Source organism: Podarcis raffonei, chromosome Z (assembly GCF_027172205.1).
Source record: "Podarcis raffonei isolate rPodRaf1 chromosome Z, rPodRaf1.pri, whole genome shotgun sequence".
In the NCBI taxonomy this organism is placed as follows: domain Eukaryota; kingdom Metazoa; phylum Chordata; class Lepidosauria; order Squamata; family Lacertidae; genus Podarcis; species Podarcis raffonei.
The window spans coordinates 7,443,632-7,462,075 of NC_070621.1; the positions used below are offsets into that span (position 1 = coordinate 7,443,632).

The window sequence follows — 18,444 nt, forward strand, 5'->3', positions numbered from 1 at the left end:
GCTTGAGTATGGGGATGCAGAAAGGGAACTTGGGTGAAAAGTATTGCAGGAATGCTCTCATGCTGCTCCAGCAACTCCATGTAACCTTTTGGAAATTCAGGTTAAACAGCATTCATTGGCTGAACTGGCTTTTGCTTGTTCAGGTGAGAAGGTGGCCAACATTAGTGATTGCAGTTGATGCTGCATGACCTGGGTTAGTCAGATTCTCCATGATCAGGAAAGAACATCTTGGCAGAGAATTTATTGAAAGAGCCCCTCTTACTTGTTGTCAACTGCTGAACTGCATGAGGCTTTGGCAAGAAAAGCAAAACTTTCATGAGGCCAGTGAAGGTACCCCAGTGTTAATTGGGGTCTTTCTCTCCCACACACTCACCATATGACCTGGAGCAGAGATCCGATGAACCCTGAAGAAGAGTCATCCTAGTTCGTGGGATGTGACCTTCTCTGAAAGATTCTCACCTTTTGCTCTTGTCAGTATGCAGGTGCAAAAGGGAACTGTACACAAGCACACCCACCCACCCACACAATTCTTAGAGCAGGGCCTCATTGACTCATGCATGTGTCCTCATGTTATTATTCTGTTGCCCTCTTTCTTTTGGTCTGGTTTCCCCTACCTCAGGTCCTCAGCTGATAGACGACAATTCTCATACTCCCTGACCACTAACCTGCTGGGTAGGAATGACAGCTTGCTGTCCAACAACTTCAGGAGACCTAAGGTTTGGGAAACCTATTCCAGGAAGGCTTACTGCTCACTCATGTATGTAACAATGAAACCATGTTTGAAAGCAGTCTCTGTGTATTCACACCTCCCTCCCTATTACGCATGCAGTTTTGATCTTGGTGCTTGGGTTCTTGATTGTTGGAGAGAGAGAGACTTTCTCCCTCCTGTCTGTTGACAACGTAAAGGTATAGAGTAGAGGGCCAGCATGGTGTAGTGGTTAGAGTGTCAAACAAAGACCAGGGTTCAAATCCCCACCAGATAATGACTCTCACTGGGTGACAGTGGTCCAGTCACTCTCTTTCAGCCTAACCTACCTCACAAGGAGAGGATAGCCATATATGCCACCTTGAGCTTCCTTGGAGGAAAGGCAAGATCTCTACCACAATAGTGCTAGTAGCAATAATAATAGTCTCTGGTGCTAGGTATGGTGCTACATTAGCACACTTTCATTGTTGTTAAACCAAGTAGTTTTTCTTAGTTATTGTTCATGCTTTGTGCATAATGTGTAAAAGCAGCAAATTTTGAAAACAAAATGACAAAAAATTAAGTGATCCATTGCCCAATTATGTGGACCAAATTAAAGAGAAATATTTGAGGTTTTTTAATATTCACTCTGAACTGTACTGACATATTATCTTGGGAGACCAAGAAGTGGAATATTTATTTATTTTTTTAAAGTACCACACTAGTTGCAATGGCCCTTGGTCTTATCTGAGGGTTTTTGACTTGTCAAAAGGCAAGAAGCCATGATTGGTTACCAATCATAGTTACCAAAGGCTCCCCCCCCCATTTTTCTACAGCTTTTCATGTTTCGTGGTGAGAGCCTGGTTTCAGATCAAATCTTAAGCTAATTCAAGTAAGCACTTAGTGGAACGTGGTAGTGCATATTTTAGTCAAACAAAATATCTGCTTGACAGAATTGCTGTTCTCTCTCACTCCCTCCCTCTCTCCTTCCTTGGAACACTAAATGAAAATCAGCTTTGAGATGAAACTATACAGAAATTGAACATTCTTCACTGTGATTATTTTTTATGCACAGGAAGTCACATACTTTAGAGTTCCCACAGCAATTGTAACTCTGCCCTCTTGTGCATATTCTATATCTTTGGAGTACTTGTATCTGCTATTAAATGTATGCCCTTTGTGTATATGGTTGGTATAGTACCTAATAAAGACATACATAATATACGCTTTGCAAAAGGAGGCTGACTTCTTAAAATACCTGGCAGAGAGATAACCCTTTTGTTAAACAGCACTATGAATCCCATTTCATCTCTAGGTTTAAGAAGGAAGCACGCCCCAAGGGATATTGAATCACAGAATTTTAACAGTTCCTAAGGGTCATCTGGTCCAACCACCTGTAGTGCAGCAATCTCAAGTAGATCATACATGACAGATGGCCATCCAACCTCTGCTGTAAAACCTCCAATGAGGGTGAGTTCAGCACCTTTCATGGAAGTCTGTTCCACTGTCAAACAGTTCTTACTGTCAGACAGTTCTTTCTAATATTTTGTCAGAATCTCTTTTCTTGTAACTATTCCTCATAAGACCTGGTTTACAAACCCTTGATCATTTTGGTTACCTTCCTTGCTTGCCTTCCAGCTTGTCAATATCCTTCTTTAATTGTGGCACCCAGAACTTGACACAATATTCCAGGTGTGGCCTGGCCAAGGAAAAATAGAGTGGGATTATTACTTCCTTTGATCTGGACACTTCCTTTCCTTTCCTTTCCCTTCTTCTCTTGCTGCTGCATCACACTGTTGCCTCATGTTGAGCTAAATTAGTGTGGTAAGTAGACAAAGCAGAGGTCAAAGGCACAGCAGGTTCAAGGCATGACTAGGCACCTAAGATGCTGTTTCAATGGTTGACATGCTCCCAGGATCCCTGCCATAAAGGAGTGGGAAGTTATGGCTTCAGCAGGGCAAATGGAATTCATCTTTGGACTGGGGAAGCAAACATGGACTGGGCCTGTACTGTCTGCTTACTCTAGTGCTGGCATCTCTGTGTCTTAGGTGGAGAAGGCATACAGGTGCTTGCTTGAAGACATACAGCTGATGTTTCCTCTGGAGGTGGACACCCACCAGCAGAGCCATAGGTATGGGGTGGTGAGGAAGGCCCCCACCAGGGGTGCAGACGGGGGGGGATCAGTCTCCTGTTAGTGCAGTGCTGTCTCCTGCTCTGCGGAGTGGGCCAGCAGCTCCCAGTGCTTGCGTTGGATCTGCGCCTGCAGCTGCCAGCTCTCGTCGCCCAATGACATGTAGCCCAGGAACTCCTGGCTCTCGGTGCGCAGCTCCTTTGTCTCCCGCTCCAGGAGCTTGTGCTGCATCTGCAGGTGTGCCGATCGCCTGTGCAGCCGCTCCAGCTCCCAGCAAATGCGCTGCAGCTCCCCTTGCAGCAGCGAGGCGCCTTCCTTCAGCGGGTGACTCCCATCGTCCTCGGCACCACTCCCAGGGGCTGCACGTCCTATCCCGGTTGGCTGCGTCTGCACCCACATCTTCCTCCGGCGCTTACAAGGCATCCTGAGCCCTGGAGGAGGAGGGAGAAGAAGGATGCTGGAGGTCAGCCATGAGCACAGCAGCTGCCCCGCAGAGCTCGACTGACCCAGGGCCCTGGGGAGCAGAGGAAGATCCGCCGCCTCTTTGCTCAATGCACAGAGCTCCCCACTGTTGAGCCATCAAACCAGGGGGCACTGGCCACTCAGAGGAATCAAGAGGGGCCAGAAAGCTGCCAGTGACCCCCTTTCAAAGGCAGAAGAAAATCTTCCTCAGCTAAGTTAGGAACTGAATGTTTGAGCGGCCTTTTGGCCGCTCTCCTGATGGGCTTGGGGGGTGGGGTGGAGGAGGGCTCTCCAGGTTGCAGGGGAGTCGAAAAGGGGCAGCCCCCTGGCAAGAAGGGGCTCTACTTGCTGGCTGCGCTGGAGGGTCCTTTGGAGCACCTGAAAACCTTTTATTAAGGAATAATAAATTAAATACTGGATTTTCTTTGAAAGAATTCATTACAAGGTGAAGTGTGTGAGGAATTGAATGGGTGGTGGTGGGGTTGGAGGATAGGTGGAAAGAAGAGCTACTTTGTCCATGGCTAAGGGGCGTAATCTGGACGGTTCTGCCAGGGGCGCAAGATCACCTAACCATGGACTAGGTGGCCACCAGCAGGAACTGATGAGAGGGGAGGCTCCAGTGGCATGAGAGGTGGGGATGTGGGCTGAGATGGAATGGGCTGAATAGCTGACAGCTCACTTGGTCCCTCCCTGGTATCACCAGCCTCTAACTCCCCCCCCCCATCCTTCATCTTCATCTGATCAGTCATCTTCATCTGAGCAGCAGGTAAGCCCCACCCTGCATAATCAATCACATGACACAGTGCACACAAACCATTTGAATGGCAATGCCCATCAACTGGGGGTGGGGTAAAGGTAAAGGGACCCCTGACCATTAGGTCCAGTTGTGGCCGACTCTGGGGTTGCGGCGCTCATCTCACTTTATTGGCTGAAGGAGCCTGCGTACAGCTTCCAGGTCATGTGACCAGCATGACTAAGCGACTTCTGGCGAACCAGAGCAGCGCATGGAAACGCCGCTTACCTTCTCGCCGGAGCGGTACCTATTTATCTACTTGCATTTTGACGTGCTTTCGAACTGCTAGGTTGGCAGGAGCAGGGACCGAGCAACGGGAGCTCACCCCGTTGTGGGGATTCGAACCCCCTCTGCTATAAACCCGTGTCCCATGAGGGTGGGGTAACCCCCCTCAAATATTTTATGGAGATGGTTCCTATGAATCCCTCCAATATGTCTCCACAAACCATGGTTTAACCCTGGGTAGTGCAGTGGGTGGTAGCAGCAGGACCAGAGGAGAAGCTTTGTAACCACAATCTTCATTCCAAAAACTCACTTTATTGCTCTTTCATCCCATGGTTTGGCTGTTATCTGAGAATCTCTGTGTGGAATTATGTAAAGCACCAGCCATGCCTGGACATCACACTGGTAATAAATCATCTTTAGGGAAACTAGCCTATGTATGAGTTGCACCATGGGCGTAGCTAGGATTAATTGGGGGGGGGGACAGGCAGAACCAAGTTATCTGCAATGCAATTGGTCAGTTAGTTAAGTGTTTTTATTTATTTACTTGATGGGGGGGGTGCAGCTCCCCCCCCCATCCATTGGCTACGTGCTTGAGCTGCACACTTGTGCATGCAGTTTAAGCAGCTCTCATTTCGCCCCTCCTTTCCTAGTGTGGGGAAACAACTCAGGCAGCAGCTTGCTTAGTGTTATTTACAAGCCAGTGTTCATTTTCGGTTTCTCTCAAAACAAACCACAAACAGAAGGCATGGCTTGGCTTCCCACTTGTGGTTTGCTTTGGAGAAACCAAATACAAGCACTGGTTTGCATGCAGTGGTAAACCAGCCATTCTGTGAGTTACCGGTACTTTCTCAGCTTGGGTAGGGACTGCTTGACCTCAATGCAGCTCATATACAAGCTAATATTCTTAACAACAGTTTGTGACCAGCGTTACCTGCCTAGCAGTCCACTGTGTCCGCTTGAGGACTTGAAGTGAGGATTATGGATGGAGAATGTTTTGGGGTAGATAAGGGGAATTCTTAAGAGAAACAGGCCTGGGGTTTGTTACACCAGACATTCATCACCTCTGTTTAGCATTTCAGCAGCTAGTGGTGGTGAGGAGGATTTCTTCCCTTCTCTTTTCCTTTCAGGGCTTATAGAACCGAGGCACTTTAGGATTACAGAGGCTTCAGAAATGACAGGAATGCAATGAAGATGGTGATGAATGACAGTCCATGGAGAGGGGAGGAGGAGGTATCCACAAGGATTTCACTGAGATTGGCAGTAGCAAGTCCCCTATTTATCATCATTAATGACCTGTAAAAAAGAATAAACAACACATTATATTTCGTAGCATGTTACACAGGGAGGTGCTCTTGGGAGGAAGACAGCAAAAAATGCAGCAAAAAATGTATTCACTCAATCTTGTGGGGCATCAATGTAGACCTGGAGCTTAAAAATATTTTTCCATATTAATTAGCTAACAAGAATGCTCTAAATTAATAATAAAGAGCATCAGCAACTGAAAGATCAGAGCATTCAGCAAAATGGACCTCATTTTAGCAGAATCTGCCTCTATGGGAAGACAGCTCTTAAGTTCATTTCAGAAGATCAAACTTTTCCATTTATTGCTGTGTCATGCTCCTGGAAAACATTTAGCTCATACTGCTCCAGTTCGTGCTTGGTAAGCCGAGAACAAGCCGTGGTTGTAGGTCATGGTTTGATTGGAATGAGACAGGCCACAATACTGGTTTTGATTTGATGCGAAGCAAAGGCTTATCTTAGGGTAGTGCATCAGCAGCAAGACTAGTGGTCACAGTTTTGCTTTCTTTACCTATAATCTGTTTCCTCCAGGAGAATTGGCAGCTGTATCAAATCACTTGAGCCCCCAAAGGGATATCTGCACCTGGCTGTCAGTTGTCCAAAACATCTGGGTTCCAAGTGGCGTTGGTCCCCCCCCTCCCCATGACTGTTGAATGCTAGTGTGTAGTAAGAACACTGTATGGGCAATGGAAATTTGAGGATGAAGAGAAATGGCAGGGCATTGGTTTGTTGTTGGAAGAACCTTGGCTGGCCTTATTATTTATCTAGCAGTACACACATTAAACATTGAACACCCGGTCTAATTCTCCCCCACCCTAGGTTAGGTAGCAGTACTTATCCCTCTTGACCTTTTCATTATATGTCCCTTATCCCTAAAAATAAAACAAAATATGAAAATGAAAAGCAAAAGGGAATCAAACAAAATCACTTCTGCCTCAATGCAGCTGTGAGCAAATGTTCTGAATGAGCTTTTTATTAAGCAAGCAAGCAAGCAAACAAACAAACAGTTGTTCAGGTTGCAGAAATCACTCCAGTCCCACAATTGTTGTCTTTGGTTGAAGAACTCAAAATCTTTTAATCTGTCTCTGTTTAATGCCATAAACATGTGCATACTGACAATGGACTGTGAGAAACATGGATTTGTGCTCTGCTTACCTTGGGGCAAGGTTCTAGGTACTCTTTAAGAGGCCCAATGTGCATTCTAGATACTCTTCTGAGAGCTCCATGCTTTGTCCTTCTCTGCCAGTGCTTGTGTGGTTTGGGGACACCACGGAAGTATGGCAAAAAGGCTATCTATTATGCAAGAGAATATGCATGTTCACAGCTCGGAGGATTAAAGGCCTGTGTTCTTATCACTGCAGAACAGAGTATTATAAATCCTGTCTTAGAATACTAAATCCCCCCTGGATGTAGCCATTGTTTGGGAATATGGGGTGAGGGGGGAGCTTGGAGACAGAAATAATCAGTTTGGAATGACACATTGTCAAATAAAACATTTCACATATTATCCTTTTTCCTTCCCCTTTTCTCTATCTGGTGCTTTTGGTTGGACAATTCAACATGAAAAATAGATTAAAACAAGCCCTTTCTGAATCCCTCCGAAGTTTGACTTTTCAGAAAGATCTTTCTTCTCTCTGTGCATTTCATGTCTAAACACTGGGCTGCTGGTACAGGGGTCACTGACAGAAAATAGGCAGCTGAAAATGGGCAGTGCCTGTAAATGAAGGCTCTAATTCTTCTTTCTGGGGCTTGTTAACTTGTTTATCCTTTGCAGGGATGCGGAAACTTAACCTTTGCTCAGTTTGAAATCAGCTCAGGAATTATGGGCTTTCTTGACAGGTTTCTGGAGGGAAAGTATGTCTCTGTTCTTGAAGTTCTTTCTCAACTTCCAATATTGACTGAGCTTTAATGATACTTTGAAATTTTTGTTGAAAGGAGTCAATCATGCACTGAAAATTTAGGTTTGTGCAATTAGTTTAAAGTACTCTTGCCCTAGTGCACTAATGCTGTGAACACACTCACGTTCACTCTGCACAGTGTCCTCCCACCACTGCTTTGGGAAGAGGTGTACACATCATCACAATCCATATCTATCCTGTAATTGTCCTCTCATTTTTTAATTAGATACTGCATTTTGATGTGCTTTCACCCTAACCAGCTTCAATCCAAATTGAGAAAATAATGACCCCTCTGTACTTTAAGCCAATAATGTGCACACAGCCCAAATCCACTAAAAGATAAAAGAAAATGACTTTTGCGTTCCAAATTGCCAGGAAGATGTACTGAAACTTGTGGGGTTATTAAATTATTAACGGGGAGATGTGCAACCACCCCACAAGTAAATGAGGACTAATGCTCCTTGCAGTACACTGTTCTTGCAAACAAATCAGAAGAAATGCTCAATGAAGACTGGATATAATCTAGCCTGCATGTAAGCAAATTGGAATGATTGCTGAATAAACAGGTCATGTGCAGAAGCCCTAAGTTTTGATTTCACTTCGTTGTCAAAAAGCACCAACTTTAATTACTTTCCCTTGGTATAAGTTAGCTCAGTTGGTTAGAGTGTGGTGCTGATAACACCAAGGTTACAGGTTTGATATCCATATGGGAGAGCTGCATATTCCTGCATTGCAGGGGGTTGGACTAGATGATCCTCAGGACCCCTTCCAACTCTATGATTCTATTATTCTAATAGGGTTCATGTTTTGTAACCTTGTCTTGTTTAACTGTTATTTCTGTTATTAACTGTTTTGGTCACTACTTTCCATGCATTCGTATACTTGTTGTTTGTTTGTCTGTATTTGTTCAACCGTGATCTATAATGGTATATATTCATAATGTCACCATATCCTGTTTGATCACACTGTATTTTGCAGAATCTTGTATAACCTTTCTTGAAAATTATACATGGGGTGTTAGGGGAGGGGCAGTATCTCTGGTCGGGGACATGATGTCCTCCTTCTGGGTAGTTCATCCACCACTGGTCCCCATCCCCTGCACTCAGCTCTCATCTGTGGCTCCTGGAAGCTGTCAGCATGTGACAGCGGCCACACCCTGGAAACAGCTTTGTCTTACTGGCTAAACCAGGTGTGGGTGGCCAATGGGTCTCAAACCCTCAGTGAGTTAGAGACTTGTCCTGCATGTGAAGGTAGGCTCCAGCAGACTGAGCAGATGAGACCAATAGTGGGTCCAGCAGTCAAAAACACAGATTTTATACAAGATGAAGGTAGGAAGATGGGAAGGTAGCCCATCTAGGAGAAGGAAAACTCTGAAAGGCTTTGGGAGTAAACCCTGAGGAAAAATCTGTAGCCACTTGTGGAACATCTTCGGGAGAAGAAAAGCCTAAGGAGTAAAGCTTACACAAATCCAGAGTGGAGTCCCTAAGGTGGTTGGATGGTGTTTTGTATGCCTCCTTCCAGCAACTCCTTCCAGCAACTCCTTTCCTTTCCTTTCCTTTGGACCACAAGGGCGCTTGTCGCCTGGGCAGCCCAGGACCTCCATACACACTGCCCAGGCTTGCGCCCCAGAGATGCCACTTTGGTGCTGCAAAACAATGTGGGGGGGGCAGTTACAAGTTATAAGCTCAACCTGGGTGGTAAGGTATGAGTGCTATGGGTTGCCTCCATTGATGGGAGAGATGATTGTGTCTCACTGGTCAGCTACTGCCTGCCTTATGCTGGGCAGCCCCCGGTCAATAAAGTGCTGACCCACCATGGTCCACCTGCTTCAATGGGTGCTTGGAGCAGACTGAACTTCTGCACCATGCAAGAAATATCTATCATCTATCTATCTATCATCTATCTATCTATCTATCTATCTATCTATCTATCTATATCTATCTATCTATCTATCTATCTATCTATCTATCTATCTATCTATCTATATCTATCTATCATCTATCTATATCTATCTATCTATCTATCATCTATCTATCTATCTATCATCTATCATCTATCTATCATCTATCTATCTATCATCTATCTATCTATCTATCTATCTATCTATCTATCATCTATCTATCTATCTATCTATCTATCATCTATCTATCTGTAACACAAACTTTTCACTCAGCATCCAAGTGCACCTCAAGTAGGCATACATATATTTGAGCCAAAGAGGAATACTTTATTATTGGAAATGTTGCTCAGTTTAGTGTAATACACCCTAGCATTTTGAACTGACCAAATCCATATACTAAACCAAAGGATTTCAAACATTAGCAGCCTTGCTACTTATTGTATTCCTTATGTCTAGATCTGACCCTGCTACATGGTGTGTAGAAGGGAAGGGTTACAATAAGCAGTGGTGATTCACAACTGTGACAAATTTGCTCTGTTCAGGGTGGAAATCTAAGCTTGCCTTTTGCATAGCAAATGCTTGGTCTGACACCCTAAGCCCCTCTGCAACAGATACCACATTAGCTGGGTTCCCCCCTTCCGCTGCAGTACACAGGAAACAATATGATTCAGAGATGAGTCTTAGGCATATTTGTTTGGTAACCAGTGACATAGAGTGGGGGCATTGCTGCAGGCACATTTTGAGGGGGCACAATCAGGTGCCCCCACTACAGTTCCCTCATCAAGGGAAGCACGCCCAGGCCTGGCCTTTGGGCCTTTGAGCAGCAGCAGCGGCTTCTCTTTAGGGCTGCCCTTGGGCCAGCTGAGGGGAAGGGGGAGGGAGTCAAGCCTGACCTGGGGGCAGAAGCTTCAGAGAGGTGGCGGCAGCGATTAGCCACAATTTGCTTCAGGGGCAGAGCTGCGGGCAATCACAGCATGGGAGAGGGGTGCCGCCACTGCCTCAAACAAGTTTCACTAACAAAAAGAAGTTTGTGAAACAGAGTTGGGTTAGGAGATGCATTCTTTCATATAGAAGTTAACTTATTTCTTAAACTAAATATAAGGATGCAACAGGCTTAAACACAGTAGTATATGCACAGATCTTCTTAAGCTTCCTTTGCTACAACTCCCAACAGTCTAAGCAAGCATGGCCAGTGGCCAGAGTTTATAAGAGTTGTAGTTCAGCAACTTCTGGGCAGGTGAACCCTGGCTCGTGGGTTGTAGCCAAAGTTAGTCCTACTCAGAGTAGACCAACTGAAATAGGCACATCTAAATTAGATCCATTAATTTCAGGGGGGGGGGGTTTCTGATGTACCTTGTCTGCCTGAATGAATTTTTGTATAGCACCTAGCAATTTAGACACTGGAAACATAATGTTTTCTTAATAAGACTGATTTTTAAAATTTGGGTTTAAATGGTGTTGGAGAGTGAGGGTGTTGAACAGCTATGGAGTTTTGCTCTCTCTCCATTTAGGGAGGCCTGATTGCTCTCCTGTTGCTGCTGCTGGTGTTCACCGTTGCCTTGTATGCCCAGCGCCGTTGGTACAAGCAGCGCAGGATCCCGCAGAAGAGCGCCAGCACAGAGGCCACCCATGAGATCCATTACATCCCTTCGGTGCTGCTGGGCTCGCAGGGAAGGGACAGCTTCCGGAACTCACGCCTACAAGCCCACACCTCGGTCATTGGCATGCCCATCCGCGAGACCCCCATCCTGGATGACTACGACTACGAGGAAGAGGAGAACCCCCTGCGGCCTGAGCATGGCTGCCAGGAGGACGAGTTTGCGAGCCAGATGATGCAGCCGCTGGACAGCTTGGGCAGGAGCGGGGAGAAGCCTGACTATGAAAAGAAAGGTTTGTTGCTTCCCTCCCCCCTCCCCCACACTTTCCCTTTGCCAGAGGCAGCCATCTTTGGAATGTGCTGAAGGGGTTATTAAAAAGTGATGGATGAGAAGGGCAGCAGCCATGCTGGGTGTTTGTTCTTCCCTTGCCCAGAGCTGTGATGTGTAAGCACAGGGGGCTGCTGCACTTCAAATGAGTGTTGAGTTTCTAGGAGCAGTTTGCTTGCATGCAAATACAGGTCACAGGCATACTGCTTTGTGATGCTGCTGACAGGTGCTTTGAATGATAAAAACATTAATCAATTCGTCTGCATGCGCATGTGCGCGTACACACACACACACACACACACAGTAAGTTAATCATTGTCTTCCATTGAGGAGCTTGGGGGTTGTATGCAGTGCATCTCTGTAGGGACTTGCCATAAGACACGTTGCAGCCTAGTACTGCTTGTGTGGTGGATATTAGATAAGATAGGAGGACTTGTCACCTGAGAAGTTTGCATATCTTTTTTGCTGGATGGAAACTTTCTGGGGACAAATGAAGTACAGCATCTTTTAGTGTAATACTTTGCAGGCCCCTCACCTGGAGCTTTTAATCTTCAAAGCACTTCTTGAAGGAGGGGATTGTCATCTTTTGTAATAGCATGGAAAGGCAGTAAGGGAGATGGGTCGTATTTCTAAATTCATGATTGAATGCTCAGGTGGATTGTGAAAGGTATTCTGCTAAGCCTCCATAGCCTTTCTTTCATTCCTGAGGGTCCCATGCTGATAAATGATTCCTGGCTTATGCTCTCATTTAAATGCCCATTGTTCCCACCACCCACTTTGTCACTGGATAAAGGCCACACTTAAATAACGTGACGTATTACAAACCGAAAATTTTCCATTGGGTATCGGAAAGATAAAACAATAGAGCAGCAAATGGAACTGGAAGGAGCAGTAGGAGCATAGGAAGTGTTCTTATACTAGCTTAGACTATTTGCCAATCCATTATGGGATTGTCTGACTCACAGTGGCTGACGTCTTGGGCAGAGAGAGGTGTTTCATCTCACCTGAAGTACGTGAGCAGAAGCACTGACTCTGTCCTTTTGGCCCTGACATTGTCACCTGCTATGCTCATGGATCTGGAGCCACAGGAAGAGGGGAGAGTCATTCTCTCTCTCTCTCTCTCTCTCTCTCTCTCTCTCTCTCTCTCTCTCTCACACACACACACACACACACACACACACACACACATACACACACTTGGAGAGCAGTTGTCCTCTTAGATAGACAGATATATATAACTGCATTCTTCGTTCGATAGCACAAGGACTCTTGCACTAGCGGATGGGTGAATTTCAGTATTGTGCTTCAAGAATCCAGGTAGCAAAACCTTGTTGTGCAGCAGATTGCACAATCTATTGTGCAACAAAGATACCAGCAACTTGCTTGTGTATTCTCTTGCACAATGTTTCATAAGTGGAAAACATTTTGTCAGTGGAACAATTATGCCACTATGTGACTTTAACTTAGTGCTGCATTCGATACAACCCCATAACAATAAGCTTTCTTTTTCCTCCCTCCCTTTTCATCTTTTTTTCCCTCTTATGCTTTAGTTTGTAAGCCTGAGGACAGTGAGTAACTGGTTTTGTAAGCTACTCTGGGAGCCTGCTAAAGAACAGGATATAAATGCTTTAAATAAATGAATAAAAGTGGGTAGCAACACAGCTTTTATATCTCTTCTTAATTTTCAGAGTTCTTCACAGTTGTTGTTTTGCGAGTGGCTGCTTTTATTCCCCTTTTTAAGAAAGGGATACTGTTGTTGTTTTGCGAGTGGCTGCTTTTATTCCCCTTTTTAAGAAAGGGATACTGAAAGACCAAGAGTGATTCTGTATAGGACAAGAGTGGAGCTCTCAGAACCTCATATCATTCATTACATTTCACCATGCAGCCTTAAGCAAGCCAGCATCTGTTCATCTGTAAAATACTTGTGATATGTTTGATTTCATTTTTGCATTTGAACAAGTAATGTGTTTAATTGCTGTGTGAATTAAATGTACAGTGCAAATTACAAATCCAAGTATAATTACTTTAAACCACACACAACAAAACAAAAACCTTATTTTACATTTAAAAAATTCTCATTAAAATAAGATTATATTTTAAAACACAATGGGTACACAGTTCATGGTGCACATGCTTGAGGCATGATGGAACTGCAGAGAGGACGTGCAGTGCTGAAGAGTTGAGTAGAAACATTCCCCCCCACACTCTTTATGCCTTTTCTACCCCCACATCTTGCCCCCACCTCTGCTTCTACCTGCTTACGCAGCCACCTGTGCTGCAAGTGGGAAGCCAGCCTCAGTGTGAGAACCACGTCAGCAAAATAATTAAAATCCCCTGCAGCCTTGAATTTATTGTTTCCCCTTTTTTTAATGGTAGAAGGATACTCACTATATTAAAAACCTATGGAGTGGATTAAACCTCTGCAGAAATCTGATTTCTTGCTTGGATCCCTTAAAATATGATCTCTGCAGGCCTTCCACTAAAGCTAACGTGTGCTTCACAGCAGTGATGGAAGGTAGGAGAAATCCTCCACAATTATTAACATAATCACATATTTCAGAGCAAGCGTCTGATTTCTAGACCAGCCTCCCCAACCTGGTGCCCTTTGGGTGTTGTTGGGCTCTAACTCTCACCATCCTCGACCCTAGGCCATGTTGATTAAGGAGGATGGAAGCTTCGAGTCCAACCCAGTTTGCCATAGACTACTCAAGACACTCAAGCACAGTGCCATTTTTCTAGAAAAAGAGGTGCCAGAACTCACTATGAACACCTCCCTTGTTCTCTTAGAATTGCAATGGTGCCTACCTGAGAGATGCCAGAGTGGAGTTCAAGCAAGTTCCGACTGGGAAAAAAAAGCCCTGCTCAAGCATGTCAAACATTTCCATCTCTTCACTAAGTTTTCTTAAAAAGGGAATCTCCCTGCCTTTCTTACTGCTGGTTCCAACAGTATGGTCTAGGGGTGGAGAACCTTCTTCAGTCTGAAGACTGCACTCTCATCTTGGAGCCTTCCAAGGGCCATATGTCGGTCATGAGTAGGGCCAGAGGCAAAAGCTGGTGGAGCAACATATGCATATCTTACCTTCATACAGTAGGCTAGTTTCTACAGTCACACACCCCTCTCTATCCTCTATCTAAGCAAGCAAGAGGCACTGTGGACCCAGGTGTAGTGAAGCTGTGGGAGGGGGTACAGGCGGTGAGCCAAGACCATGAGACAAGTGAATGAATTGCAATTAGGTTTTATTGAGTACAGATGCATAGGCATGGGACTTGCATCCCTTGATCAACCAGACTGCCTGCTGGTTAATATGCTGTCTTTTCACAGAAAAGGGGGTTGACAGATGTTGGGGGTCACCCTCAACGTAAACTTCTGCTGTTCAGACACTGGTGGTCTGTCAACTGGGGTCTATCAGCCCCTGATTTGGGCTTCTGGAGAGGAAGTGTGGCCCTCCAAGGGAATCTCTTGATGGAAGAAGGCAGGGGCCCCCTTTCCCCTCTGCTCCCTACTAAGTATTCAGCCCAATGCATCTTCCACCACTAGACTTGGTGCACTTGCCAACTCATTGCGAAACCTAGAACCCCTGAAACCAATCAATGAGCTTAAACACCTGTTACCCACATGTCACTGCCTGGTGCTCACAGCTGCATGCTATCCTGCCTATTCAAGGCTCCGATCTTGTGTGAAATCCTGGGGTGCTGTATTACCGAAGCACCATGAGCCCGCACATTCCAATGGACCACCTTGTTAACTTTCCTATGGGACCCATCAACTTGAGTGAGGTTTCTGCCTCCCCTCCACACCTGCCTTTTGATCAGATTTCACCATATGCTACTCATTTAAGAACAGTCCAGTTACATCGCATTCAGCAACCAAAAAGGAGCTTACATAGTACCCTTCTCATCAACTGCTCCCCTCCTCTTAAGCTGAAGTGAAATTCATTCTGGCAGAAAACGACTATTAGCTCTTGCTGTTTGGAGAGCAGGATCTGGGGAGCTGGCCCAGACTGGCTTGACCTCCTGACCCTTTTATTCCGTGCGTCTTCTACATGCCCGCGCTCTGTGCACTGTGTTTAGAGGAAGGCTCACACAAGTGATAGGAATATGTGTTTTTCTTCCTTGTGCCGAACAGAAAATGCTTTCCCCAGAGTGTTTTGGCTAATGCACATTTGATTGCCTGCATTTTTAGTCGTTGTCTCTTGAAAGCAGCAACACCCATCTCTGCTTATTGAAATGTCATTAGAAAAGCATTTAATATTGTTAACCTGCAACATAGCAATAAAATTCCTCTGAAGAAACAAAAACAAGGCATTAAAATTTTAACTAGTAAGCGAGTGCATGGTAGCAGGGAGCAATTTTATTCTGTGTTCCCTCTCTCTCTGTCCCCAGCCCCTTACAAAGCATTAGCTTTAATCTTTAAACACCCTGCCATGGATCGGGCCTTGGGTGGGTCTCCTCTCCAATGCTTCCTGCTGTGCTTTTAGGTCTGCCAGGGAGACCGTGTTGATATATCTCATCGTGAAAGCAGTGTTGGGGTCATGCATGGCTGAGAACCAAGGTAAAAAAAAAAGAAATCTGTATGAATAAAACAAAATGATAGAGGTAGCTGGGAGAGAAAACAGTCAAGGAAGCAACAAGCTGCTTCAATGTGGAACAATTCCCCAGGGATGGTCTTGTCTTCTATCTGCATTCATCCCCTGAACCCTCTGCACTACTGATAAAAGGAATCGTGATGCTTCGCCAAGAGAAGCAGACATGTGTTCTCAGTGCCACACTCCAGTGAGATATGCGGGGTGGGGGTGTCAGAATATTGAGCGTATGTGCCTGTCCTGTTTAAGTAGTAATGGTGTGTGTCAACACCAAAGTTAGATACGCCTTTAAATACAAGTAGGTATTTATTTTAGCTGGCCTTTATACCCAAGTCAAAATTTAGGCTGCAATATCAGTCTGCATGTTCATTCGAAAGTGAATCCTGTTGTGTTCAGTGGAGTTTACTCCTACTCTTGGTGTCTGACCTGCCACTAAGGCACTGTGGGGAATCAAGGACAACACCTTGCTCCCTGCTCTTAATTTAAAGCTTTTGCACTGGGGTGGTGGTGGTGGTAGGAGCCCATTTTGGTAGCATGGGAGCTCACCTTACTTTTTCAAGGCCAGAGGAAAAAGCGGTGAGTCAAGTAGAAGGTGTGCTGCCAAAACAGTCAACTTAGCTTTCCTCTTCTGCTTGGCTCTAGAAAGGAAGGGGGTGAGAATTTGATTGACTGGTTGATTGGTTTTGTTTATTTATATGCCACTTTTCCACAGTGAGCTGTGCCTAAAGCACGTTTCAACAAGCACCCACTTATTAAATTGGGTGTGTTGAAGAAATTGTTTTATGAAACATATTAATAAATTCAAGTAGGACAAAAAAAAGAATTAATTCAGCTTTGAAAAAGAAGCAACTTAGACTTACGTGCAGAGCAAAAAGAATGTTAACAGACAATAAATAAAGTTCCACTGTACTGGTTCCACTGCTGGTTCTACTGTACTTAAAGGTGCCTCAGCTTTTGTTGTTTAGTCATTTAGTCGTGTCCGACTCTTTGTGACCCCATGGACCAGAGCACGCCAGGCACTCCTGTCTTCCATTGCCTCCCGCAGTTTGGTCAAATTCATGCTGGTAGCTTTGAGAACACTGTCCAACCACCTTGTCCTCTGTTGTCCCCTTCTCCTTGTGCCCTCAATCTTTCCCAACATCAGGGTCTTTTCCAGGAAGTCTTCTTTTCTCATGAGGTGGCCAAAGTATTGGAGCCTCAGCTTCAGGATCTGTCCTTCCAGTGAGCACTCAGGGCTGATTTCCATAAGAATGGATAGGTTTGTAAAAGGCAAAAGATTTATACTATCTCAAGAGAAACCAGAGTATATCTGATCTTCTTGCAGTCCATGGGACTCTCAAGAGTCTCTTCCAGCACCATAATTCAAAAGCAATGGAGTTTTCTTGGCAGGGATACTGGAGTGGCTTGCCAGTTCCTGCTCCAGGTAGATCATGTTTAGTCAAAACTCTCCACTATGACCTGTCCATCTTGGGTGGCCCTGCACGGCATAGCTCATAGCTTCTCTGAGTTATTCAAGCCCCTTCACCATGACAAGGCAATGATCCATGAAGGAGAGGATCCTCAGCAGCCAGGCTTAAATATTGTTCATAGAAGATGGGGTCTTCTTACCAGGGTAGATTGTTCATTGCATAGAGAATGCTGACAGTCTCAAAAGCAGTCTCTCCAAGTGTCCCTATTTTCCAGGGACAGACCCAGATTTACAGAAGCCATCCCGGTTTCTGATTTGATCCCAGAATGTCCCACTTTTCCTTAGGATGTCCCTATTTTTGTCAGATAAATTTTGGGGGGTATGGAGTTAGGCAAGCCCCAAGCCAAGAAGATGAATACAAACTTTAGAAGATATCTGAAGATAGCCCTGCATAGGGAAGTTTTTAAATGTTTAATGTTTCATTATGTTTTTATATATGTTGGATGCCGCCTAAGTGGGCAAGGTATAAATAATAAAATTATTATTATTATTATTATTATTATTATTATGATGATGATGATGATGATGGAATAGGATATCCCTAATTTCATCGGAGAAGTGTTGGAGGGTATGCAGAAGGAAAGTTTCAGGGGGGCCATTTGGGTGAGTCTTCTTCACCAGTTCAGCTTTTCCCTCAAAGTGCTGCAAAACTGTAGGATCCTGGGCCTCTTCTTGCTCCAAGCTGGAGAGGAAGGTCGTGGCTCCTCCCACCACCCTCATCAAAGGGTAATGATAATACATGCTACAGGATGGGTGCTGAGCAGAAACTCTTTCTTGAAAATCTTCATGTCCTGCTTCTGCGAAAGCTGTTTCAGTTTCCTCTTCAGGTATGCAGAAATAGGTATACTGGATTCTGCTCATTTTCCTCTTCCTACCGCTTGCCTGTTTCTGCCTCTTCTCTTGATTTTCTTTGTGTAAATTATTTAGAACGGTATAAGTCTGCAGGCACACAGGTGGCGCTGTGGTCTAAACCACTGAGCCTCTTGGGCTTGCTGATCAGAAGGTTGGCGGTTTGAATCCCCGCGGTGGGGTGAGCGCCCGTTGCTTGGTCCCAGCTCCTGCCAACTTAGCAGTT

The 18,444-nt window shown here is 45.0% G+C and overlaps 1 protein-coding gene across 3 annotated transcripts in view; it reads left to right on the plus strand.

Annotated features, from left to right (window-relative positions):
• Positions 1–18,444, plus strand: part of ASTN2 (astrotactin 2) — a 653,023-nt gene that overhangs the window by 206,014 nt on the left and 428,565 nt on the right. For all 3 annotated transcript variants that reach the window (XM_053373809.1, XM_053373810.1, XM_053373811.1), the window contains exon 3: positions 10,905–11,283. In XM_053373809.1, the coding sequence (XP_053229784.1) occupies positions 10,905–11,283 (379 nt within the window). The remainder of the gene's footprint in view (positions 1–10,904; positions 11,284–18,444) is intronic.